The following is a 25,263-nucleotide window of genomic DNA, read 5'->3' as shown; positions in this document are numbered from 1 at the left end:
ATGAAACAAAAGATGTAGCTTTTGTCGAATAAATACAGAAATATGTATATGTAAGGTATTTTACTTGTTTGACTTGAAGGAAGAGGTCTCTCCATCGTCCATTTAAGAGAAGAAGCTGTTGCTTGAGATCATGTGACACTGTTTCATCACACGTCTCAATCAGAAAATTGCCTGCGTTGTTCATGGCAGCGTGATGATCCATCCAGTGGCTGAGATTGCGGAAAAACTCCTGGGAGTGAGACAGACTCATTAAAAAAGAAACAAAACATAGACATGAAAAATTCTGAGAAACAATGAAAGACATTCAAAGACAGACACAAAGACTGATCCCCCCCAAAAAAAGAAACAAAGAAAAGGATTCAAGGGAAGAAACAAAGAAAGAACAATAAAAAGTGGGGTAATTAGCTGTCTAATCTGTGATGGGGAGGGGTGAATCTGAGGTAGCCATGGCAATGCGACAAATGAAATTTTTCTCAGTGGCTTGTGGTAAGTCAAGGAGATGATTTGATACATGAGTGGAGACTATATGCTGGAAATTGGGCTAATATAGATTGAGGCATAATCCATCAGATTAATATGACAAAAATCCTACAATCTCATACCCGCTTAGTGTGCTCCAGCTGGCTCAGAGCTTCCTCTGCATCTTCCAGCCAGGCCTGTAAGGAGGCCACAGTGGAGCTGTACCTCTCCCAGTTGGATAACACTTCCTCCAGCATGCTCCTGACGCTTCGTACTTCCATGGACAGACTCTTCCACTGAGTTGTCACCTCCCGCACGAACCGCCACACTCCCGTCTCTCCCTCGCCGACTGGAGGAGCAATTCATCATCTCAGTTACAATGACGGCAATTGGGAACGCCACCGCGGCCTTGACTACCACTTTCAAATGACTCCTGGATCTGCTTGTAAAAATGAGTCAGTGTGTTTATTTAGATATATGGAGTCAGTAACGAGTATCTTGATGACTTGTGTCCACACAGTCGTGCTGTTTTTCTCTGTTGTTGTTTCCTTAACAAGGTTTTCTTAGAGGTCAAGGTTGGTAGCCTCATGGTGAACCCCCAACCTGGACAACTAGTCTGGCCTCCATCCTTCAATATGTCCAATTTTACTGATCCTACCAGGAAATTGAGACAACATTTGGTCCAGACTTTTGGACTCTTCGGTTCAATCTCCACCAAAATTTCAGGTGTGAAACTTCCCAAGACCACAGTCAGGACCGTTACTAGACCAAACAACCACAGCCCAGTTCTGGTGAGAGCATAATCAGACTGAATATAGGCCATAATATAAGAAGTGAACCAAAACAGAGTGCATTGTAGGTTGACAGCAGATGTGTGTGTGTGTGTGTGTGTGTATGAGTTCTGCTCCTGACAGAGAAAGGAGAGAATAGGCTGCAGCGTGATCATCATTTACACCAAAACATTAAAAAGTATGGATAAAAGAGAGGCTTCATATCCCAGCTGATGAATACGACGGTGTTTTTCTCTCAACCCCTCTACTTCAAGTTTTTGCAGTTTATTTCCTGTTATATAATATGATGCAATAATCAGAGTCACTACAGCAACTGCAATATGATCCTGTTGTTTGTGTTACTGTGAGGAGAAAGAGGACAGATTTTCTGTTAAATAAATGAACAACCTGTACCAAAACAAATCCTCTAATTCAGGCCAAAGCAAGCTGGACTACAGGTGTGATAGCCCCCTCAGTTCGTGCTCTAGGGGTCAGTGAGGTATGCCCCAACAACAACAAGGTAATATTCTTTCTGGATGTATGACCACCAGATGAAGAACACTCCCATAACCATGGTACTACAAGCATTTACAGACAAATCTCTGACCCACAAAAACTCTCTCTACAGGGAGCTGTGGGATTCTTGCTTTTGTCGTGTGTTCCTTCAGACAGTAATTAGGCTGATCAATGAATCCGGCAAGTATCCTGGGTCTAACAGACAACTGTAGATCAATTCCTGTTTGAGTCACAGCTCCCTACTTTCTCAAAGTGAGCCTTCATAAATATCCTAATGATCTCCAACTCAGCCAATCAGGGCTCGAAGCATGGACTACCAAAATAGGTCACTCAGACAGGTGTGACCTTTTTTTTTTGCTTTCTTAGACTTCATTTGTGGGGTCGATCAATCAAGCCTGAGATGTCCTGATTTCTTGCAGCCCCTCACTTCTCTCCTCTTTTCTGCTCTGCATACCCTAAAGCAGCACAGCCCTGAAACTTAATGAAACCAACAAGCTTGCTCAGTTTTGCGCCCAGAGACCCTCAGAAGTGGAGCAGCCCCTAACTAGCAAATGGGGTCGTATTCCCCACTGAGAGCTGGGGAGTGGGGGGACCTCATTTAGCTGTAGCCTGAAGTCCCCCCCCCCCCCCGACCCTCTACCAGTCTGTAACGATAGACTGAGCTGCATTTGTTATAGACTTGTTGACAGAAGAAAACTACAGATATAGGCTCAAATAATGAGCTGTTAAACAAAAGAGGAAACACATTCTGGATGAACAAATGTACCATTCAAAAGAGAACATTCCAATATGGTTTGGGTTACATGACGCAATGCGCTGTTTAGTGATGTAAACTTGCCATAAATATCCTAGTGTCCATCACTTTAGTATCTGCGGTTCGATTTGAGCATTCACAACATTACTACTGTGTAATATTGAATTTGTGTGTGATTTCTGTGATTCAAAAACAAAAAAGAAACACCTTTTATGTAAAAACAGCCATCGTACCATCATTCTCTTACTGTCTAATCCTTCATTTACTCCCCATCTACTTTTTGGAATTTTTTTAATAATTGATTTTTTTTCTTTTACCCTCCATGTTGGGTTTTATCCTGCCTCTGGTGTTTTCTTATCCATCCAAGAAGATTATTTCAAAAGTTAACCATGGTATTTCTAAACCCACATGATTAACACAGGGGCAACAATTATTAGAATAGAATGGACTGTTGAATGGGAATGCTGCAAAAGAACTGCAAAGGGTCAGTTGTTTCAGTAAAAAGTGCTTGTTTTACCACTGAGAGGCTCACATTATTGAAACATTGTGGAAAGAATCCTTCCCGAGATGTCTAACATGAGAAATCTCACTCGAGGAAAAGTCTCACTCTGAAATCCTGCGGGAGGTCAGATGTTGCAGGAAGATTTGGAGACGTACTGGCAAACAGATGGCACTCCTTCCTCTTATCTCTAATACACTGGGTGAAAATGACTCATGGTTGCATATTTCAAATTGTGGCAGAGTGATTTCATAGATTACCTTTGGAGGTCAGGGACATGCTGATATTGTGGCTAGTTCTGCTCCATGTGGATGCAAACACTCCTGTCAGTAAGCTTTTTCCCCCCAAACACATTGAAAAATAGGGCCCAAGTTTACAAATCCTAGATTTATCCTTTCAAAATGAGACATTAATGTGGGTTATTCTGTATTTTGAATATCATATCTTGAATTCACAGTGTACATTATCATCATTTGTAAAATACACTGAATGCAAAGTGTTGTCTTCCCACCTGAGCTGTCAGTATTGACATAGACCTCAGCAGCACTTTTCAAGGACTGGAGCAACACTTCATATTTTTCAAAGAAGTGTTGCTTCTCCACGAATAACTGTTGGAGAGAAAAAGCGTTATCAACTGCGACACTGGGTAATCAATCTATTTTAAGATTTGAGTTTTACTTCACAACAAAATATAGAGAGAGTGTATCAAGGTTTGATCTTACAACGTAGCTGTGCAGCATCAGTTCCACAGACTCTTGTCGGCCATATTTAATAATCCAGGATTTGAGTTTTGACTCAGCAAGAGTGAGGAAGGCCTGCATGTGGTGCTTGTGCTCAATGAATTCCATCCTGGCCAGGTGAATGCTTGAAGATGTTGACACAAAGTTCATCCTGGAAAGAAGCAAAACAACAAATATCAGAACTAGAAGCTTGACACACACTCTTCTTCTCCTCTGAAAAGCAGCGGAGGAACCCAGCAACCTTTTAACTAAAAGAAAAAAAAAAGAAAAATTCTGGTCTCAACATCAGGCATTGAGGTCTTTCCTACCTCTCAGCCATGTCTTGTAGCTGGTCTGGAGGAACAGGGATGCCAGCAACACTTCTGTCCTTGTGGATCCTCTGGAAGACCTGCTGGTGACTCTCCAGGCTCTTTAACACATCCTGCACAGCGCGAATACACACAGTCATGTTTGGACTTGAATTAATACCACTTTATCTCTAAAAAATCTGTGTTTTTGTGTTAAATTCATGAAAGATGTCCCAGCTCTCTCTGCCCCTCTTCACCTTGTGCTGCTCCAAAGCTCTATGGACAGTGTCCGCCGTCTCCTCATGTGCCTGTTGGATGATGATTTCTTGTCGCAGCGCTCCTTCAGCCTGATGCAGCCATGTTCCCACCACATCCAGAGGAGCCGGCAGAGAACTGTCAAGCTCAAGATGCCAGTCCAGGAGCTGAGATGATGCGGCAACACACACACGAAAGAGAAATATTTAATGAGTAAAATGTGTTAAAGTTATTGCAAGGCATGAAAATACATATATGAAAAGTGAACAAGATATTAATAAGGCATGAAACAATGATGAAAACAGACAAGTGCAACTGAATTAATTGCTTTCTCGTAATTAGTTCATGTCTTTGCTGAATTCAATTAATTCTAGTATGTGGAGGAGATATCATAAAGGCAAACCCATTTATTCCCATCAATCCTCATTACGTTGCCCCATTTCTGAGAGGTGTTAAATCCCCTTTCGAGCAATTTTACAAATGCAGCTTTATTTATTTATCATTTGTGTTTTTTCTATTGTTTAGGAGACAAAAATATGAATTTCTGAAACATTTCTCACCCTATTCGAGACCCTCTCCCAAGCTTGTTTAACCAAAGCCTGATCCACAGTCAGAATCCCATCTTTCTGATTGGACTGCAAAACCTCCTCCACCAGCTTCCTCCTCATCTCCAACTGGACTCGGAGACTCTTGAACGACTGTGAAAAACAAAACAAAAACAAAAAACAAAAAAACGAAGAAGTCAAATTCATTTACAACTTCTTTTCCTTGTGAAAAAAATATGAAAGAAAGTACAGTATACAGACATCAAAACAATAAGGGCACACTTAGGGGTCCCATCGGTGCTTAATCAGACCCTCTACAGCGTGAGGCTAATTGCCTCTGAATGCTGTCACAGTCTAAATTCACATTCTGCAACTCCTCTGTGATGAAAATGGGGATATCCCTCATGCTGGTGAATATGGAATATATCCCCAGGCTTGGTGGAATAATCCAGATTGACTGAAAATATGATGGCTGCCGTCTGATCCCCTCAGTGTAATGCCTCTGATGAAGCTAATAATAGGAGCATCTGTGCCAAACGTGCCCTGTCTAAAGTACCCGCACGCGCACACACGCCAATGCGCACACACATATACACACACTCTAACCTGGTATTGCTGAGCGAGATTGCCCTCAGTCCCCTGAGCCTGGACGGCATCTTTCTCCAGCTGGTCGAGCCACATTTTAAACTCCCTCAGGCTCTTTCGCTGCTCTCTCTAGGAGGCCCGGATGGTGGTGGAGGGGTTGCAGGATGAATGAGAAGATAGACGTGGAAATTGGGAAAAGGGGAAATTAAATGCAAATAAAGGAGGTGTGTGTGTGTGTGTGTGTGTGTGTGTGTGTGTGTGTGTGTGTGGAGGGAGAGGGGGGGGCAGGAAGATATAGAGAACAAGTGATTAATCAGAGAGATGTGAGATGGATTGATGAAAGGATAGAGGGAGAAAAAGGGTGAAATGTACTGTTAAACATGTGTTCAGTTAATCCTCCATGTCTCGCTGTAGGGAAAAATGTCAAAAAAAAACCACAGCTGCCAGAAACACTCTGCTTAAACAGGGTACTTTGTCTAAGACCCCCTGCTAACATTTCATTGGATTTTAAGTAACCATGACGATAATACTGTGCCGCTCAAAAGATTGTGAGCTGTTCAGTCCCAGTCTATTCATCTGAGAAATCCTAAACTTTTTTTCTTTCTGACAGCTTAAAAAGCAGAAATAGATTAGTGCTAATTCTGAAATCTGTCACAATTACTGGAAAAAAAGTTTCAGTTGCTGTCTTTCATTTTAAAATAAGACAACGATTTGAAGCTTTTATGGTTCACTGAAAAGGTAAGACTACAGTAGACCCAAATTCAAGGCAGCAGAACAGTGTACTTCAGGACACACATTAGCATGTGGGCAAGAACAGACAAGACACGCAACAAACACAAAGAACCTCATGTTAGGTGACAAAAAAAACCCTGTAAAAAGCAAGTTGTTAGAGGAACACATTTAATACCTGACAACCTCACAAAAAAAAAACAACACAAAAAAAACCCACGCTTCCTCTATTCACGAGCTTTCCATCAAATGCACTGTATCAATGCCAGGGGCTTTCATTGTCATGCTAATGAAAACCAGGAGCCATAGCACTAGGTGGTAACATTAATAAATGCTAATATCACATCTTATCACATGGACTGGACTTCTATTTGTTATCATGACTTGGGAACCCTGCGGCAGGCATAAAGAAAAAGAGCTAATATTAGCATAGGCTGTATTTTTGACACGAAAAAACAATGTTTAATCTCATTCATACACTGTACAGTGGCCTTGATACTGTAATTCCATATTAGAGCCAGAAAAAATAAGCCTTAATCATATTTATATGGATTCTATGAATGTGTCAGGATTCTAATAGCATTGAGCAAATGATCGAAAAGCTAAGACGGACTAAAACTGTCATAATCATAAATAATAACACAATGAAAAAATAGGGTGAAAAAGTAAAACAGACATACATTTTAGCATGAAAGAATAAAATAGGAACTATCGAAACACGAGGATAAAAAAAATACATATTGAATTCTATTTTTCTGCATATTTCTTTGATATGTACAGCTTTTATTTCGACGCTTGTTTCTCTCCAGGTACTTGAGCACTGAGTCATTTTGTGTGTGAATTATTTATGACTATGGCACTTTAAGTCCCCTCTGAGTTTGGACTAAACTTGGAAATGGTCATACATACCATACAGAGGACTAAAACTGTCATAATCATTACTAAATACATGCAATGAATATGTTTCAGGAAAAAATTAACAAAGAAATAAATGTAAGCAGATAAATGATAACAAAAAAAAAAACTAATTTTGAGCATTTATTAGTTATTATGATAGTGTTAGTCCTCCATAAATCCTGCCCCTTGGATCTTAAGTTGCTAAATAACCTACCTCCAACATTTCCTGTATATGGCGAGGGACAAGACCTTGCTGTAGGACGGATGCCAGCACAACAAGCACATGGTCACATCACAAGTAAGACAAAGAGACACACCAAGAGAGACAACAAGCAGGACAATACCATACAGGAGTCACAGAAAAAGTGAAACATGCTTTGGGTATCAGTAGATTGAGGTGGCGGGGGGTTAAATCACCCTCAGGCTTCAGAAATATTGCTAATCAAAATGTGTACAGTTTGCCTGTTTTAAAGTTTTTGGTCCATATCGAAAGAACGTTTACACAGGCCGAACACGTCAGCCGAGCTCACTTAAATTAAGACAAAATATATGCAGCATGTCTGGTATGATTCACGAGCTGCAACAAACCATGTCAGCAGTTGAACTCCAGAATTAGATCAATGTGACAGCTGTTTACCTCTTCTTCTGGCTGTCCTTCAGAGGCGCTATGCTTTCGGTCTGGATGATGCTTCAGGAATTGGGTTACGTATGTCATGATGGATTTCTCATCTGGTTTATCTACATCCACATCTGAGAAATGAGCCAAGAGAATGTAATCAGATATCGAGTACAAACATATTAACAATTGTCAGAGGGAAGAAACGGTGATAGAATTATGCTTGATGTCAGAATGAGAAAACCAGCTCCCAGAAATGAACACAAACTCTTCAGATCAGAGTCCAAATTTTTGCCCGGTGTCTCCTCTGCCATGCTGAATCTCACGGCTTAATGGAGCCTAATTATACTGATGTCAAGCTTGATTTGTCAAAGTTCATTCTGAAGGGCAAGCAAGAGATGGGGCACAGATGGTGTTTGGCGAGGTGCAAATCTGATGCTTTAAATAAACATCCGCAATTGCATTTGGAAAACATATCTGGATTGATATGATATTTATCAATATTTGAGTAAATAACCAAAGGGCAAATTCTCAGAGAATAAGGGACAAAGGTAGAATTCACTTAACCCAATGATGTTCTGGGAAAAACAGTCATTTCCTAGGACCTGAGATTCAAGGAAATGCTGTAGAAAATGTTATTTACCCTCTGGGTCAAGAAGCTGAGGAATTCCCAACTGTGTTTCAGCTAATAAGAAGGCTTCCTGCAGATTCTCTCGGTTGGGCCTCCTCCACACACGCTCCATGTCAACCAGATTGGGCCGAAGGGCAAGGATGACAGCGAAGAACGCCAGACCTGTTCGCCAACTGGGACCGAAGTCTTTTACCTCAATCCCAAGATGTCTAGTAAACAGAAACATTAGAGCACATGACATAAAACACACATAAAAATGCACTAAGTGACACTGATGATTGTGTTATATACATTTCACATGTTTGATTGTTTTGTTTTTTTCCAACATACTTAGTAGCCGTCTCCTGGACCCATCTCAGCAGGGCCTTCCTGGCCCCGCCCAGCAGATGTGGGAGGGGCTTCTTCTTGACAGGTGGGCTGGTGGTCTCAGTGCTGCTATTGGAGCTATCAAGTGAGGAGGTACTGCTGGATAAGGCTGGTAGACTACTGGTTAGCTCCTCAATCTGTGGACAAACAATTGTCTGCTGATAACAAAAAGCTTAGCAATAAATGAATGAACTAAGCAATAATAAAGAGATGCAGTCCTTTATATAAATAAAAATCTATGAATATATGATTAAACAAATAGTTTCAAATATATATATAATAAACACTGTAAATATCAAATAATTCACAAAAAAATTTTTTGTCACTCTATCAAATCCATGTATTTTTTTCATATTTTGGCAGTTTTAGTCCTCTATACATAAGCACAAAAACCATACTGCGTTTTTCTGCAACTCTGATTTTACAGAAATGCATCTCATTTAGGTCAATTATGATGTAGCCTTCAGTTTTTATTAACCCTCATGATCAACATGTGTGGGAACAAAATCAAACTGAGAGAGCAAATGTTTATGTCAGCATGTTAGTTGAAGAAGATTTATTGCTATGCAGAGTTAATACACTTGAGTCCCTCTTCTCTATCAGGATACTCACCATGTAGAAAATTCATAAACATCCCAGAGAAATAAAATACATCAATAAAACCAGTAAGTGAATAAGTACATCTGCTTTTTAATATCCTCATATTTGCTGGAATAGCATGCTACATGTGCTGATGCTGCTGAGGGACTGTACTATTTTGATTAAGTTCCTGTTGATCTGTGCATATCTGAAATGCCTGAGGTAGCAACTGCTCCTTCTCAGTATGGATGCAGTGGAAAAATTGATTTCCCCAGTTTAAATCTCCTCTCAGTTCAACCTGATTAACGATTCACTCGCAAGAAAAAGATATATTTCAGGCCTTCTGTTCTGATACATCTAGGCATTTTTCAACATTAACTGATTTTAGTTTTCAGATCTGGTTTCTTAAATTTGTTTGAGATATTGTAAACATTAATATGATAAACCGAGATGATGGGCAAAGACTTTAAAATTTAACATCAACATGTTCAAACCATGTCAGTTAGTTAGTTACCACTTTGTTCTGTTTGTTTATAATGTATAAACATGTATTTCTGGTCTTCTTGCTGAATGAACTTACCTGGAAATAGAGGATGATGGTCCACACCAATCCCAGTACAATTGATGGTCGACCATCGACGATGTCTGTCGAGTTGATGTTCACTAGCTTGATCTGTGGTAAAGCAAAATATCAAATGTTGGAATATTTCAATCCTCAATCATTTAATCTTTGCTGGTTTATCTCCTTCAACTTGAAATAACAAATCATAATCCCATAGCCATAAAGAAATGTAATAAAAGTGAACGACTAAACTAATGAGGCCCACAGTCTCAGTCTATAGAGACAGCTAGTTTACAACAGGTGCTCTGCTGTAGTGATGGCTCATTGAAGGGATGTTCTGGCTTAGTCTTCTTTTTCTTCATCACCTCAACCACTTGCAACCCTGGATCCTCTTTTTATCTCTATTTTCTTCACAAAGTATTGCGGCAGTGTTAATGTTACAATTCAGTGTTTTCCTATTTTGAGGTTTGAGTGAGTTGTTACTCAGAAAGCAGTGCTAATGCTGTGTTTTGTTTACTGACACAATGGCTAAAAGGCTAACAGGTTAAAGTTGGCGCTACTATTTAGCATAATGAGCCTGGGAACAAAAGAAAGAGCACTGCCAATGACCAACAGGAAGAATGACGGTATCTTAAAATGCCTAAGCATAGCCAAAGCATGAGTTTTCATATTAGCCAAACAAATATACCCCTGCGCAAATATATACTTAACAGCACAAAAAATGTTCTTACCTCTGCATACAACTATATTACAGTGTTATAAAATGTTTATCACATGTCAAATGAATGTTTATAAATGCTAAATTGAAGTTAAAGGAGGTTAAAGGGAAGTTATCACATTCATATGGATTGGATAAACACAGTTCCCCTCACTCATTTAGTCATTTTCACATGGAATAAAAAATGTAAAGATGCAGGCCCTGTTATGAATACTGACCGGTGATCCTCTGTAGGCAGACTGGAGAGCAGGACAAGAGAGGGAGAGAGAGAGAGAGAGAGAGAGAGAGAGAGAGAGAGAGAGAGAGAGAGAGAGAGATTAGGAAGTACTCAAGATGTGTTTGATTGAAGGGGTTGCCTCATTTACTGTGAGATCACTCGGAGAGAGATGTATCGCCACCTCACAGGCAACAGGGATTATATCCACTAGAGGTGGAGAGTGGTGGGATGAAGAATTCTATATTATCATGCTGAGGTCGATATTACGGAGATGCTGTAGCACAACAGGTGATCGTATGGTAATAAATGCTGCTCGGTGTGGGTGAACGAGCATGTTAGAAGAGATCGGGGGCAGGCCAGGGGGGGACAGTGGCTGATAAGATGTGATTTTGAAGACACAGCAGGATATTTTGATAACTCAACACACACACACACACACACACGCACACAATTTTAGCAGCACAAATACTATCCAGTTAATTTAAAAAACAACAACAACAACAACACACATGCACACATACACACACAAGCACGCACACACACACACATACACAGGCATGGGAAAAAAATACATAGTTAAAGTCACAGTGTGGAAAATGTCATTCACTCTGTTGTAGCCACACACATTGTTACCGTCAGTGTTTTGTAACTCTGACTGTAAACAAGTGAATAAATTAGATTATCATACTGAACGTTTCACTATCCCAATTTGATCCATTTAGTTGTATAACATTTGTGATGTCAGGAAGAGCTGTACTTTATTTTATTTATCCACATTCAAGTTAGCAGAAGGCTAACCGGAAGTAGTAAACTTAGCCAACACAAGTGTCTGGTGAACAAGTACAAACTGAATCTATGCTTCTATGGAAATGGAGGGCACACAGATTGAGAGGTCACAGAGAGGGTGCATATAAACAATAAACTAATAAACAAATAATTTAGTATGCAAATGTGTCTCTTACAAACCTTCTACTGCTAAGCCTATTGTTGATTCTTTAGCCGATAGACAACCGAACAATTCTGAAAAAGTCATCAAATATGGCTGAATATTTTTCTCACTTTTCAAATTAAGCAATAATGCACCCCTCTTGTAAATATTACAGGATTTTATGTGTTTAATCACAAACATCAAGATGCAAAAACTCTAAACACAGACACTAGAAGGAGTATTGAGTACTCAAGCCCCTAAAGCAAAATGTAAATATAGTCTAGACATACACCAGATTGACATGTCGACACATATTTAGATTAAATTTTTAACAAACTTAGATTCTCTCTCTCTCTCTCTCACACACACACACACACACACACACACAGACACACACAGGGTGCCCATTGACGTCTCATCTCCAGACTACAGATTAAGGGTGAAGGATTTAGGATTTAACCCTGTCATACTTGAGGGAAACAAATCAATGTCCCTGCAGACACGTACTTGTGGCTTTATTTATGTATATCCACGGACGAGGCAGAGAAGCCTTGAGAATGTTTTATGAATGTCATGGAAGGGCAGTAGATGCAGTTTATGATTAGTTAATGTCTTAAACTGCATCGAGGTAAATATCCTAATGTACAAGCGGCTGGCAAGTGCAGTGGATCTGAAGATGTATTTAATTTGGTACAATGATCTTTTTTAAGTATTTGCAGTCAGTCAAGTCAGCTTGAACATACATTGACATTTGTGAATATCTGAATATTTCATGGATTAAATCAACAGAATCCTATGAAAGCAGGGTGTGGAGGTATTCGGATAAATGCAAGATGGAGAAAATATGAGGCAGGGAAGGAGAGAGGCAGGGAAGGAGGGAGGCAGGGAAGGAGGGAGGGGGGAAGGGGAAACAGGTCACATGAGGTCAGGATTCAATGTTTTCCCGTGTTTGCACCCACAAGGCAGCAGCTGAGTCCAGTAGGAGGAGTAAGAGAAAGAATAAAAAAACATTAAAAGAAGGCCCTGAACTCCTACCTTCCTACCCTTGAGGAAGTTTAGAGCGGTACCGATGTTGGCGACCCAGTGGATCCTCTTTAGCTTCTTGCCATGCTCACATGGCTGGAAGGAATATTGAGAACAATGGAGAAGAAATAAGAGAGAAAAAAACAGTCAAATTGAAAAGAACATAGTTTACATTTGTATTAAAGAGAGTAAAAGTAACCCAGTCAGTGGCAGCAGCATCCACAAAAATATCCTTTATCAATATAAATGCACTAAACATAACGGTTATGGCAGAAAATGTACGATCAGACGTGAAGTGAGAGAGATGATAAAAAGTCGGATCAATAAGACAAAGGCAGCTCAGACCTGAGGCAATATTGACAATCGTAAATCTCTTTGTCTGTGTGTGATTGTTGAGCTCTAATCTCTCTCCTTCTGAATCCGTGTTTGTCTTAAATTCAAACATCCTAATAAAAGCAGATCGATGAGCATTTCCATGTGCAACTTTCCCATCAGGGTTTTAGGAGATTACTCAGAAAGGTATGAAGCAAACAAACAATTAAAAAAAAACCAAAAAACTTTCTCATTCACTTCACCAGTTTGTTATTTTGGCTGGAAAAAATGAAAAAAAAATTAATCCACCAAGATCAGAGGAGTTTTAGAAGTGAGCAGCCAAATCACATGATGTAGAAATGACCATGAGACTCACCAGTTTCTGTCCAGAGAGGACTTCAAGCAGGGCCAGCAGCATCACGCCGTCCTTGATATCCTCAAACAAGTCTGTCATTACCAGAGGCGGGACACGCTGCAGGAGACAAGAAACACAGCCAAAAGGCCTTCATCGTAAAAATGATTTGGGCAGCAGTCATTTAAGTAATTGATGTAAAAGGAACAGTCTAACTTTTTAAGAAATGTGCTAATTTACGTTCCTTCCCAAAGCCAGACAAAAGGATAGAGACCCTCTTCTCCCCTACGTGTGCATTCAGGAGACTTGTTAGCTTAGCATAACAAATGGTAGTGGATGGGAAGTGTTCGCAAAGCCATTAAATAGACCATCCAGAAGTAGTAAGCAGTCCTCCTCGCCCTCTCACAAAGTCGGCCATGGTAAGTTGCAGTGGCCACCCTATCTAGTTGTCAACAAATGTTTTGTTTTGTTGCTTGAGGTTACAACAGAGCTTTTGAGGCTTAAGCATCAAATCAATGCTCTCCATTCAGAAAGTAGTTCCTCCCTATAATTTTGTGCTAAGCTAACTTGCTTACAAGAAGAAAAGAGGGATATCTATCATCTTGTCTGGCTCTAAGGATGACAAATAAGACCATTTCAAAAAATTTGGTGTGTTCCTTTAAGGTTAGTACAAGAGTGAGCGATGCCTCAAACATTTATATTTGAAAGGGAACTTTGAAATTTGACCTCAAAGTTTATCTTTCAAGAAGTATCAAGGAACAAATCTGGTATGTTTGAGACATTTTCTCATATAATTACGAATATACATTAAATGTTTTCATAAATGTTGCTTGCCATAAACTCAAACAAAGTTTCCTTTGTTATATTGGAATGTAAAGACTAGGGATTTCTGCCTTAATAGCTTCAGCAATGTACATGAAACTATGAGGCAAGAGCGCTTATAGCCTCTCACGTGCCTCGACGCATATAAAAATACAACAACATTACATTAGTCTGTGAGACATTAATTTCAACTTGTGAAACATGGATAAAGGAAATCCTCGTATTTGGAGCCCAAAAAGGGGTTGTGCCATGTTTTACCGACAGCTATAGAGGCTCAGCAGGCTCTGAGTGGGGTCTGCAAATCCTAAAATATGCTGATGATTTCAAACTCCTTCTCATTGACTTCCTCCTTAACCTGACACAGACTTCCAGAACTCAGGGAAATCCACATATCTCTGTGTCTCGCCGACGCCACATCAAGGATTTTTCTTAAAGTACAGTCACATGCAGGGGATGGGGAGAGGGTTTAGAAAGGGGGAGGGCAGTATTCAGACGAGCGACCCATTCACATGGAGATTAGTGAGTAAAGGAACGAGAGGGAGAGAGAGAGAGATGTGTGCACGAGCGTGTCCGCATTATAACATGCAGCTGGAGTGTGTGTGTGTATGTGTGTGTGTGTGTGGTCATGGAAAAGTATACACCCCCCATCATCGTGGGTATGCAAGAGGAGGGGTGGTGTAATTGAGTGGCAGCGAAAAAGATGATAGAAGGCAGAGAGAGAGAAGGGACACCAACCTCACGTCTTTCAAAATTAATTAGCAAATACAGTAGGGCCTCTCTTCTAATGTCATTTCATGGCTTTGGATATTAGAATATTCAGCACTTGACAGCACTTGTGTCTCTCTCTCTTAAAGCGACAGAAGAAACACTTAGAAAACCCCCATCAAAGGGATAAATCCTACCAAGAGCTAATTGAAGTTAAATTTACTTTTTTGTTCAATATAATCCCAAGGCTAATGAGAAAATTTGTGACTAATTACAAAAAAAAAAGAAAGTAATATCCATTTCCTTTGCCAAGTCACATGAGCTAAAAATAAATAAATAAAAAAATAAAATCAAGGGCTTAATGAACTAATTACATACGAGCGTCTGCGCCCTAATTGATTGTGAGCAGAGCAAGTTGCAGGATGTGTGTCTGTCTTTGCTCTTGGATGATCCCCCCACTACGTTTGACTTGTTGGAGTCCAAAAGATCAACAGCATGGGAAGAGGAAGGGAGTGGTAGAAACAAAGAGGGAATGGAGGGGGCCTCCCAAGGAGTTGCTGTCCGTTTAAAAACCAATTGCCTAAATCATTTTTGTAAGTTACACAGAAAGGGCATTATTTTTTTGTGTAAATAAACTATAAACTAGCGTGGATATCTGTTCAAGCTTGTAGAATAATATCACAAGAAGACAGCCGCAGGCAAACGAACAAAGAACTGGATTTTTCTGTGTTAACTGAATCTCCCTCGCGGTGTAATGACGCCTCACGGAGCACTTCATTTTGATATCCCTGAATTGCTTAAAATACTGCAGGCACCATATCTCATTTTGGTTTCATGTACTTCTGTACTGAGGAGCAAATAAACTGAGCGCGCATACAACCAAGAATTAGGAGAAGCAAATCTGAAACAACCTAGCTGCTAAGTTGGCTAATGCAAATATAGCGTAGCGTGAATCGATCCTTTGAAAAACGATGCACACTGGCCCATACAGCTCATTATGTCTGGAGTCTTTAATTATGTATAATATGTTTGTTTCTGATCCAGTATTTGCCTGGAGTACATTAGGATAGACTGTTGACAATATGCTAGCAAAAATGTGCTAACATGCTACGAGTGAGCTATACAACAGGCTTTTGCTCTCTCTGCAGTCTTCCATTCAGATTTTTCACCTATTTAGGTGTTGAAAAATAGAGCAAAATTAGCCTTACACTAAAATTGAACGTAACATTTAAATTTAAACACTGTTACCTAAATTTTGTCCAAAACCATTATGAAAATCTAGAATAGCCACCGGATTAAGTACAATTATCCCATTTCAAGTTACCTGATGGCTAAAGTGGTCTGACTGGAGGAAGAATCTAGTCTTGTTGTATGAGCTGCGCAACATGGAAAAGTACACCCAGAAGTCAGAATTTTCAGAATCACACCACAGAGCAACAGTCATTGCTGGCAACAATGTATCCAGTTGACTCTATACACCTGTGGGCTAACCCTTTAAGAGGACCTTTGAGACTCTGGAGGTGGGGACAGAAGAAAGAGTGGCTAATGCCTCCCATTCCTAATTGGATTGCTTTGAATACTGTCCATGGGCTGGGTGACTGTTTATCTCGAAAAAAAAAAAAGTTCATTTAACGAAGCCATTATGCGTAGGTCTTGAACTAAGTTCAAATTTTTGAAGATCCTACCTTCATATTTTAGATTTGGTGTCCCATATGCACTATACTAGTCTGTTATAGTTTGCTAAATATTTATGATATGAGTGTAGTGGCAAATCTAAGTAGACATTAGCCACTGCTGGTGAGAGAGCTGGGAGGGTTGAGCTGGTCACAGTTCTGTGCACGCTGGATCAGATTTGTGCAAGCGTAGCAGAATTGAAAGGATACCTCTTTCCTCACAGATACTGTTCTGTGCACTAGTATCATGTGCACGCGCTTCTTTTTATATGTGCACACAATTTGAGACTAATTAAACGTCATATCCCCCTCCCACACACACACACACACACACACACACACACACACACACACACACACACACACACACACACACACACACACACACACACACAAGGGAGCTTCACTTTACTCTTGCTGCTGTAATCTCCAAGAACACAGTTCACTGATTACTGTAGTAAAGCTGTTTGCCTAGAAAACGCCTCAGCGATGATGAGACCTCTGCCGCTCACACCGGCCACTCAGTAATTAAGCTTTAACCTTCTCAGAGAGGATTTGTCAAAATGGAAACTTGGAGCCCACTCAAAGACCCCCCCCCCCCCAACACACACACGCAGATACACACATTTGTCGCTCCACTGCTGCACAGGGTACAACTTGAAAGCCTGACACTCGTCTGAGAACCAAAATTTAGAGCCAACCAACACTGTTCACTCTTTTCTGTTATAATTGTGGATCAAAACAACATTATCCTTCAAATGGAGGTAACCATAGACAAAAAAATTACAGCTCTGCTGCCTTTTTTTAACAGTTTAGTCTGAAACTGGTGACTTAACCCGGTGAGCCGCTCCCATTAATGAGCGCCATTAATCTTCCGTATGTTCTCATATGAGCTCATAAGACTTCTTTTGTTATACCTGTGGAGTTGAAAAGTAAAGGGGGAGATGTGATAGTGAAAAGGAGCCTTTTTTGCCATGTCTCAACTCACCGAACCATTAATCACATGCCTTAAGGCACAGAATTAAAGACCTGTGATAACTGGAGTGGCCTTATCATCTGCACAGCCAAGGGCACGATCTATACTTGGTAGAGCCAACAGTTAAAGCTTCTCGATCTCTTTCTCTCTCCCACTTATTTTTTGGCTATTGTGACTCTTTAAACAATACTTACAGATGAAAGACAAGTGCGTTAAGATGCTATTTCTTCTCTACTCGTCCCTAGAAGGACATCTTGAAGAAATATACAGTATCTCCTTCTTAGAGTAGCTCCTCCAAATCAGCTGACCTTCGCTTACAAAGCTCTCTGAAGAGCTGTCGAGACATTTTGGAAGACAAATACGGGCCAATCAGTGTCGCTATGGCAACACCAGGCATCAGTTGAAAGGGTAAGTAGTTTCACGATAGGCAAGCAGGAGGTGAGGAACTAATTTGATCAACGAGGAAGAGAGAGAGAGAAGCACAGGAATCAAAGGGTGACACCTCTGCTGATGGAAATGTGACGATATCACTTGTCTGTTGATTAGCTGAATTTAAGGAAATACTATGAAGCAGTAGAGTGGACATTCAGGGAAAGACCTACAGAATATATTTTGAGGCCACCAGATATAACTTGTTCCCTCAATTTAGTTATTTCAGAAGATAAGAAATATAACTTGATCCCCCCAATGCAGTTATTTGGGGCCATGAGATACAACTTGTTCCCCCGATTTAGTTATTTTAAAGCCACATCCTTAGAGTTTGCTCCCTCAATTTAGTCATTTTGATGCCATTGGTTATCATTTTTCACAAGTTATACCTTATAACGCTTTTAATATATATTCATTTAATTTAGGGAGCAAATCATATGTAGGCACAAATAACTAAACTGAGTCGTATCTTGTGGCCTCCAAAATATACATTTATTTTCCTCTATACCCACATACAGAATTTTCCTTTTTGGTCACTCCAAGGCGCCATAAACTTAAACTAATTTCCAAGGATCTTTGTCTGTTCAGTTGATACACATTCTTGTGCGTTAATCTATCAGTTTCCATCTATTACAAACCATGTGACTCACTAACTTGAAATCAACTCTACTGCATGAGATTAACTTAATAAATAAACCATGTGCTTACCTTAAGCATTATTAAAAATTCAAAGCATCTAAATATTGGGCTGTACGTAATTTTCTGCTGGCACGCTCCTGAAACGTGATATTTAATAATATTACGTCAAGGTTTATTCCCCTCAGAGTGGTTTTCAAATGAATTTTCTGCTCCGCGCTTCGAGGCCTCCACAGCTGGCCCCATCACATAGGAAGCCACGAGAGGAGCATCCAAGATTGAAATAATCATGTCGCACTCTGCTATATTTACCTTGTCCACTCGTTCCTGACACACTATTCAAGCAGTAATGGCTTAAATTGCACAGCCTAATGCGGTATGATCAAATAATTACACGCATGTGATGGCCGTTCAGCATGCAGCTGCATCAAGTGTGATTGTTTAATAGAAGTTACACATATGCTGTTGTCCAAGCTTAGTGAGCAGGCAAATGAAGGGAGGGACACTGGTATCATCAACCATCTAAATTGGCCTGTATTGAGGTAGAGAGCTTACAGGTTAAGACTTTAATTACTGGCTGTAGCTTGCAGGAACAAATACATATAAACAGTGTATTAACGGATGTATTGTGGAGGTGATAATTAGGGTGGGAGTAAATCCTCCCTACCAGCAATATGAGACTAGGAGAATAAAAAGGCATAAGAGAGGCATGTGAGCATGAGTGCGTGCGGTCTTAGTTGGCAAGCTAGTCCCATGACCAGCTCAAGAGTTTTTTTTTGGATATAGAGCAAATGTCACAAGTTAGAAAGTGATTTGGGAAGTGGAGGAGGAGAAATGAGATGGAGGGGAAGTTTTTAATCCACAGACAGTGGCAGTGTGTGAGGCGGGGGACGACACAATGCTGGCAGCGGCGGCGGTAACGACGCAGGCTCTCTTACCTTCGCCAAGTGGGAATTGATCCATTTGGTGAACGTCCTCTTCTGTACTGCCTCCTGCTCATCTGTAAATCAGAGCGTCACTATCAGTCACATGCAATCATAAACAAAGGGAGGATTAGAACACAAGCATCTCATTGTCTATTGTTTGGAGCTGTGATTGTCTTTCAGCTGGAAGGTGACTCAAATTAACTTTTGATATCGAACGCATGAAATCATACTTTACCTTTGATGTGGTAAGAGAAGGCATTTGACATTTACAGCTGGCATTTTCATATGCTGGATGTCTCTTAGCGTGGATAGAAATATCCTGCTCTCAAAAATGCCCTTTAACAAATAGAAGGGCAGTGCTTCTGTTCAAATGACACATGCTTTGTTTTGATCTATAACAGGCTATGATTTATTTATTTCAAAGCTCAGTTCATGTCTGTTGCTAGAACACTGTTAAGTGCATTGATTGTGCTACCTCACCCCAAATGGACTCATCTACCTACATAGAGGGGGAGGAGGTTTGTCTGCAGAAGCAATAAAGCCAATTAAACAAAGACATAATCAATAGCAAAGGCTGACCATGTCCCCGTAAAGCCACTTCACTTAAATGAGAATAAAACATAAATCGTGTCCTGCATGCGCGCACAAATAAAAGATGGAGGATATAAACACACTTCCACACACTCTTTAGAGGTGAGAAATGCTCAGCACCTTCACACAGAGAAGAAGCAGCTGTCACACACATAAAATTGATAGCGTAATATATCACCATTGTTTATTCCAGCCCCCTCTATCAACATTTTACAGCAATATATTGTGATTAAATCATACAATGACCCACGTACTGTATGCTATGGCAGTGTGTTACAGTTCAAAGAGTGATGACAGACTTACTTTCCTTGCTGATTTTAGGCATTTTTCTCCGAAACCTCATCTAATCACCTGAACATTAAGAGATAATATTATACACGTTCTGGTACAGTAGATGACGCAATGGTAGTATGGCGTACCTTCTTTTACTACGTTCGTGGGTTTTAATGAGAAGATTAAAAGCAAAAGTATGTCCAAATGCTAGCAGCTAGAAAATAAATTAGCAGAATTTTCCCTCAGAGAACTTAAGATCAAATTGTTATGAACTCAGAAAGTGTCTCGACAGAGCCGTGGTTAGCCAACAACATTGACGAATGTGGTTCGAGAAATTTCACTGAACTCTCAGCTTCGTCTGCATGCACACTTAGAGGCCAATGAGCTGAATCTTGCTTTACACTAATTTGACAGTACATTTACATTGGAACAGATCCTGGTTCATCGCAAAAAAGTTCAATACATTTGCAAACAACATACTTTCATATTTTCCCAAATGTTACTGACTAGCAATCTGTAAAAGCACAACTGATATAAAATGCAATACTGAATATATAATAATGAACATACTCATGATCGCCCAGTGAAGAGCGATTTTGGGAAAAGTGTGGCTTGCAAATATCATTGGTGCCGATACAGCTCATTCATTTTATCGAATGAACTGGCATGAAAATTTTGACTCATTTTGTCCTGTGGGTTATCGATAAAATGTGAATTCTAAATTCTAAGCCTACTCAGAGTGAACAGAACAAGTTGTATCTCAAGTTCTTTACATTATCACTTAATAATATCATGTGATAAAATGAATGAATGAATGCGTTATTCTGTCTCAGGGAAACTGCTTTGCACATAGAACATTGGTATCAAAAGTCATAAAAACACAACATCGACATTTAAAAACACGAGGAGGACAGTCGCAGGAATTTTTTTTGTACGTGTGAAACTGTAGCACTTTGCGATTTTTGTTCAAATGTGAGGAACAAACACAAAATATTATTATCATCATCATCATGGGGAAAAACAAAAGCACATGTAGAAACACACAGAAATCACATTGTGACCAGTGTGTTGTATGGTGAGGTTCTTGCCGAAACCCGACCTTTATCAAACAACAATGCACAGAGCACAGATGTATTGTCTACCTGGGACGATACGGAACAATCATGTATGGTGACTGGCAAGTGTGACAATGTTTTTTCCGTTCAGCCGGTGCCACAGAGCAATATCCTTGAGATAAGCATGTTATCAGCGAGGGAGGACATCTGACACAGAGCTTTCCTCTACCTTAATGAAATATGCTGACACTTTGATCACAGTCAAGTTGTGTGTGTGTGTGTGTGTGTGTGTGTGTGTGTGTGTGTGTGTGTGTGTGTGTGTGTGTGTGTGTGTGTGTGTCGCCAGGTACTGCGGGCAGATGTGAACAGTGAAGGGTGGGTGGGTGTGTGGGATGGACATGCATGTTCATACATAATGCAGACGCATTCAAGTCATATGTGCCACCGAACAGCTCTGCCGTTCTATGAATTAATCTTTTGATTGGTTCTAGGACTGATCAAATATTGATGGGTGGTTGATATTGGATGAGAATGAGGACGATTTTTTTTTCTTTTTTCTTTTTTTCAACATCCTAAAGCGTGACGGAGAACATTTCTGTGCGGTGCCCACCCCTAAATCTCAGGGACGAGGTGACTTTGAACTCTGCGCACACACAGTTACACACACTCTTTCAATATCACAAAGAGAAATAGACGTTCTCAGCGCCTGAGCCTTGCAGCGGTGTTTTAACACAGTTAATTACCCTCTTGTGTTCGCCTGTATCAATAGTCTGCTGTTATAAAAGAGCTGTGTGCAGAAAAGGGAGGAAGTAGATGTGCCAACTCATTGCAAAAAGTATGCTTTTCTCTAGGGAATCGACATACACATACACACATTAGATAGGGAAAGAGACAGACAGGCAGAGAGAGGTGAATAAATAGCAGGTGAGCAGAGAAGACAGACAGACAGCTTCAAACTGAGATAAGAAAACATTCAGACTGTCTGCTGTGCTGTGACACACACACACACACAAACACACTCTGCTGTTGGTCTTCTGGCAAGGCACCCTTCACCTGCTGTAAGCTCACAACTCAGCAACCTACACACACACACACTCCGCTAAGGTGGAAACGCCCCCTTCACATGTCTGTCCATTTAACCGTACACACACCACACCCACAGCTCTAAAAAAAAAAAAAAAAATCTGCACCGTATGGAACACTTAGTAAGCAAAAGGGATGGCAAGATGGACTCATACAGTAAGCAAGCGCATACAGAATCACAAAAACACAGCCAAGACACTTTGCTCACACACTCACAGCTCCGCACACACACTGGCCCACTTACCACGGAGGTAGTGATAGAACCCCGTCACCAGGTTGAAGGGTATATTCTTTTTCGGGGAAGCTTCACCCCTGCTCGTCTTGCCATCTTGTACCCAGACTACGCCTCGATTCCAGCCTGCTTTCATGGGGACGTTGAGAGGACATCCAACACATCCACAGCAACCTCCGGGAAAGAGGCTACACTTGCCCTTGCTCCTGCCCTTGCTATGTTTTTTTTTTGGGGGGGGGGGGGGGTCTTTAAAGATGTCCTCAGAGCCTGGAGCTCCTGAGATGACAGCGGTGAAACTGTTGCTCCGAGGCGTTAGGAAGTGATCGGCGTCCTGTTCTCTGTCCTGTCCTGCAGTAACAGGCTGCAGACTCAGTCAGACTCCTGTGTTTTTCCTGCCTGCTAAACAGCTTGGGAGTGTGATGAGAGTGTACGCGTGAGTCCTGTGTGTGTGTGTGTGTGTGTGTGTGTGTGAGAGGGAGAGAGAGAGAGAGAGAGAGAGAGAGAGCGAGAGAGAGTGCAGCACAGTCGCCTTGCCTCTGCATCAATCTTCTTGCTTAGTCTCTCTTTCTCTCCCTCTCTCTCTTTATCACAGTCTTTCCCTCCCACATTCTCTCTCTCTCTCTCTCTCTCTTAATTTCTCACTGTAGACTGCGGGAACATTCCACTTCCCTCTACTTGCCAGCCAATCAGAGCGCGTGGGAATGAGTGATGTCAAAGCAGCCCGGTTCTGATGAGGAGAGGGCGAGACAAGTGGGTTTAGCAGGTTAGGAGGTGGGAGCTCCACTCACAGAAACACAAACGCAGTATCAGGATAGACATGCAGGAATTCCCTATGAGATGCTGGCACTCTGATACCAGTCCTCCCGCTCTCATTCACACACGTGGTGCTCGGAGGTTTGCAGCTTTCTACTCCACAGAGCCTGCAGGGAGCAGACTATCACGGGCAGTCATCCTGTCTGATCTGCTGCTGTACTGTTCTTCAGAAAGGATCTGCTTTCATCTCAACAAGCACATCTGTCTGTTTGTTTTCAGCGGGGGTGGGGGGTGGGGGGGGTTAGGGGATCGAATAAAGGCAAATGCAATAGAGGTGAATACAGTCAGGGTTTACTGTAAAACCCACAGTAAAAATGTTTTCCTTTAACTGTACATTCACACAGTGATCTGTTTTTGTTGTTGTGGAAATGGTTGCTACTGCATGTTAAACTCAATTATTGAATCAGACCGAAACACAAAGGGAACATTGTTTGTCCACTGTGACATCATCATCTAAAGAAGCACAGAAGAGCTCTTACAGGGAGCTGGATGACACGAGACACCCCCGCCCCCCCCCCCATTAACAAGAAAGGTCTCATAAACATAATGCTAATGACAACAACAATAATAATATTCAAGAAAAATAGAGCTCTGGTTTTATATCGTTCCACATCTTCATGATCAGAATTTTTTTTTATATCACCCATATCACACTGCTGTATGCCCATGAGAAAAAAGTACAGAGGGATTTTTTTTTTTACATTTCCATTTCTTTTTCCTGAGGTCAGATTAGGAATCTTTGCCCCCGTTTTCACAGGAAATTACATTTGCAAATGAAGTTCTTGTTTAATTTCAGTTTAGCTAATATTTAATAATGCTCAGGATGACTTTTTAGGCTGTTTTTTTTTTGTTTGCAAGACTCCCAAGTAAGGCTGTGTATTATTAAAAAAAAAGTTCAATATCTGATCAATATTTTTTTCTTTTGTGTTATTTCCATCCCTTTTCTACCCAATTTGGCGGTTGCTCCGCCCCCTCTCCAGATGTAAGACGAGGTTTTGAAGGCTAACACATGTTTAATCTGTCACATGTGGAGTTACCCGCTGCTCCGTTTCGACTGACAGTTGGGAGTTTCAGTAGCAGGTGGAAGGATTACACCATTGACCCTGAACAAGCGCTCCAAACTGTCCAGGACACACACCCTCATAGCGCCTCAGTTCACATAGACGTGGCCAAACGAAGGTGGAGGTAACCAGCGACCCCGGTGTTGGGAGGCAACGTAATAAACCACTACCACAACAAATCTTTTTCATCAAAACTGTTTCATGTCATGAAAATAACCATTTTACCAAAATGTGTTAATTCTATCATCAGGTCTTGTAATTTGGTACTGACGTGTTTTGACACTTGACAGTGTGTAAGTTATCCGGTAGTATTACCCAGCCCCATCCTCAAGGCTCTACTATGCTATTTCTATACCCCCAATTGTATCATAACAGCAATAACGGAACAAAAAAAAAAAAAAAATCACCCACTTCACATCTCTCAACTTACGCCGGCAGAATATTGTAGCGTTGCAGTACGACTCGTCTTTCTTTTCACATTCAGATCTGTTGCGCTGCTTCTGTCTGACCTCTGAGCTTTCCTATTCAGCCTGTCTGTTCTCCTGATATTTTTTCCTTTCTGTAGCTTACACACACACATACACACACACACACGCACACGCACACACACACACACACACACACACACACACACACACACACACACAA

The 25,263-nt window shown here is 40.8% G+C and overlaps 1 protein-coding gene across 7 annotated transcripts in view; it reads right to left on the bottom strand.

The window, feature by feature from the left end:
- Window positions 1–25,263, bottom strand: part of syne1a (spectrin repeat containing, nuclear envelope 1a) — a 125,356-nt gene that overhangs the window by 89,375 nt on the left and 10,718 nt on the right. For 3 of the 7 annotated variants that reach the window (XM_086189442.1, XM_086189441.1, XM_086189444.1), the window contains exons 1-18: window positions 22,754–22,770; window positions 19,520–19,581; window positions 13,365–13,460; window positions 12,689–12,772; window positions 10,727–10,747; window positions 9,809–9,901; window positions 8,614–8,786; window positions 8,296–8,492; window positions 7,674–7,786; window positions 7,251–7,289; window positions 5,432–5,539; window positions 4,841–4,978; window positions 4,283–4,447; window positions 4,047–4,159; window positions 3,721–3,889; window positions 3,510–3,606; window positions 603–808; window positions 65–229 (exon numbers count right to left, since the gene is read on the bottom strand). In XM_086189442.1, the coding sequence (XP_086045568.1) occupies window positions 65–229; window positions 603–808; window positions 3,510–3,606; window positions 3,721–3,889; window positions 4,047–4,159; window positions 4,283–4,447; window positions 4,841–4,978; window positions 5,432–5,539; window positions 7,251–7,289; window positions 7,674–7,786; window positions 8,296–8,492; window positions 8,614–8,786; window positions 9,809–9,901; window positions 10,727–10,747; window positions 12,689–12,772; window positions 13,365–13,442 (1,959 nt within the window). In that variant the 5' untranslated portion in view covers window positions 13,443–13,460; window positions 19,520–19,581; window positions 22,754–22,770. Of the gene's footprint in view, window positions 1–64; window positions 230–602; window positions 809–3,509; window positions 3,607–3,720; window positions 3,890–4,046; window positions 4,160–4,282; window positions 4,448–4,840; window positions 4,979–5,431; window positions 5,540–7,250; window positions 7,290–7,673; window positions 7,787–8,295; window positions 8,493–8,613; window positions 8,787–9,808; window positions 9,902–10,726; window positions 10,748–12,688; window positions 12,773–13,364; window positions 13,461–19,519; window positions 19,582–22,753; window positions 23,129–25,263 lie in introns of those variants that run through there. The other 4 variants (XM_086189439.1, XM_086189445.1, XM_086189443.1 and 1 more) reach the window with 4 other exon arrangements.

This window comes from Aulostomus chinensis, chromosome 20 (genome assembly GCF_037954235.1).
Source record: "Aulostomus chinensis isolate RoL2024-O1b breed Wild chromosome 20, RoL_Achi_v1.0, whole genome shotgun sequence".
Classification (NCBI taxonomy): Eukaryota; Metazoa; Chordata; class Actinopteri; order Syngnathiformes; family Aulostomidae; genus Aulostomus; species Aulostomus chinensis.
This window is presented reverse-complemented; position numbering and strand designations above follow the sequence as displayed.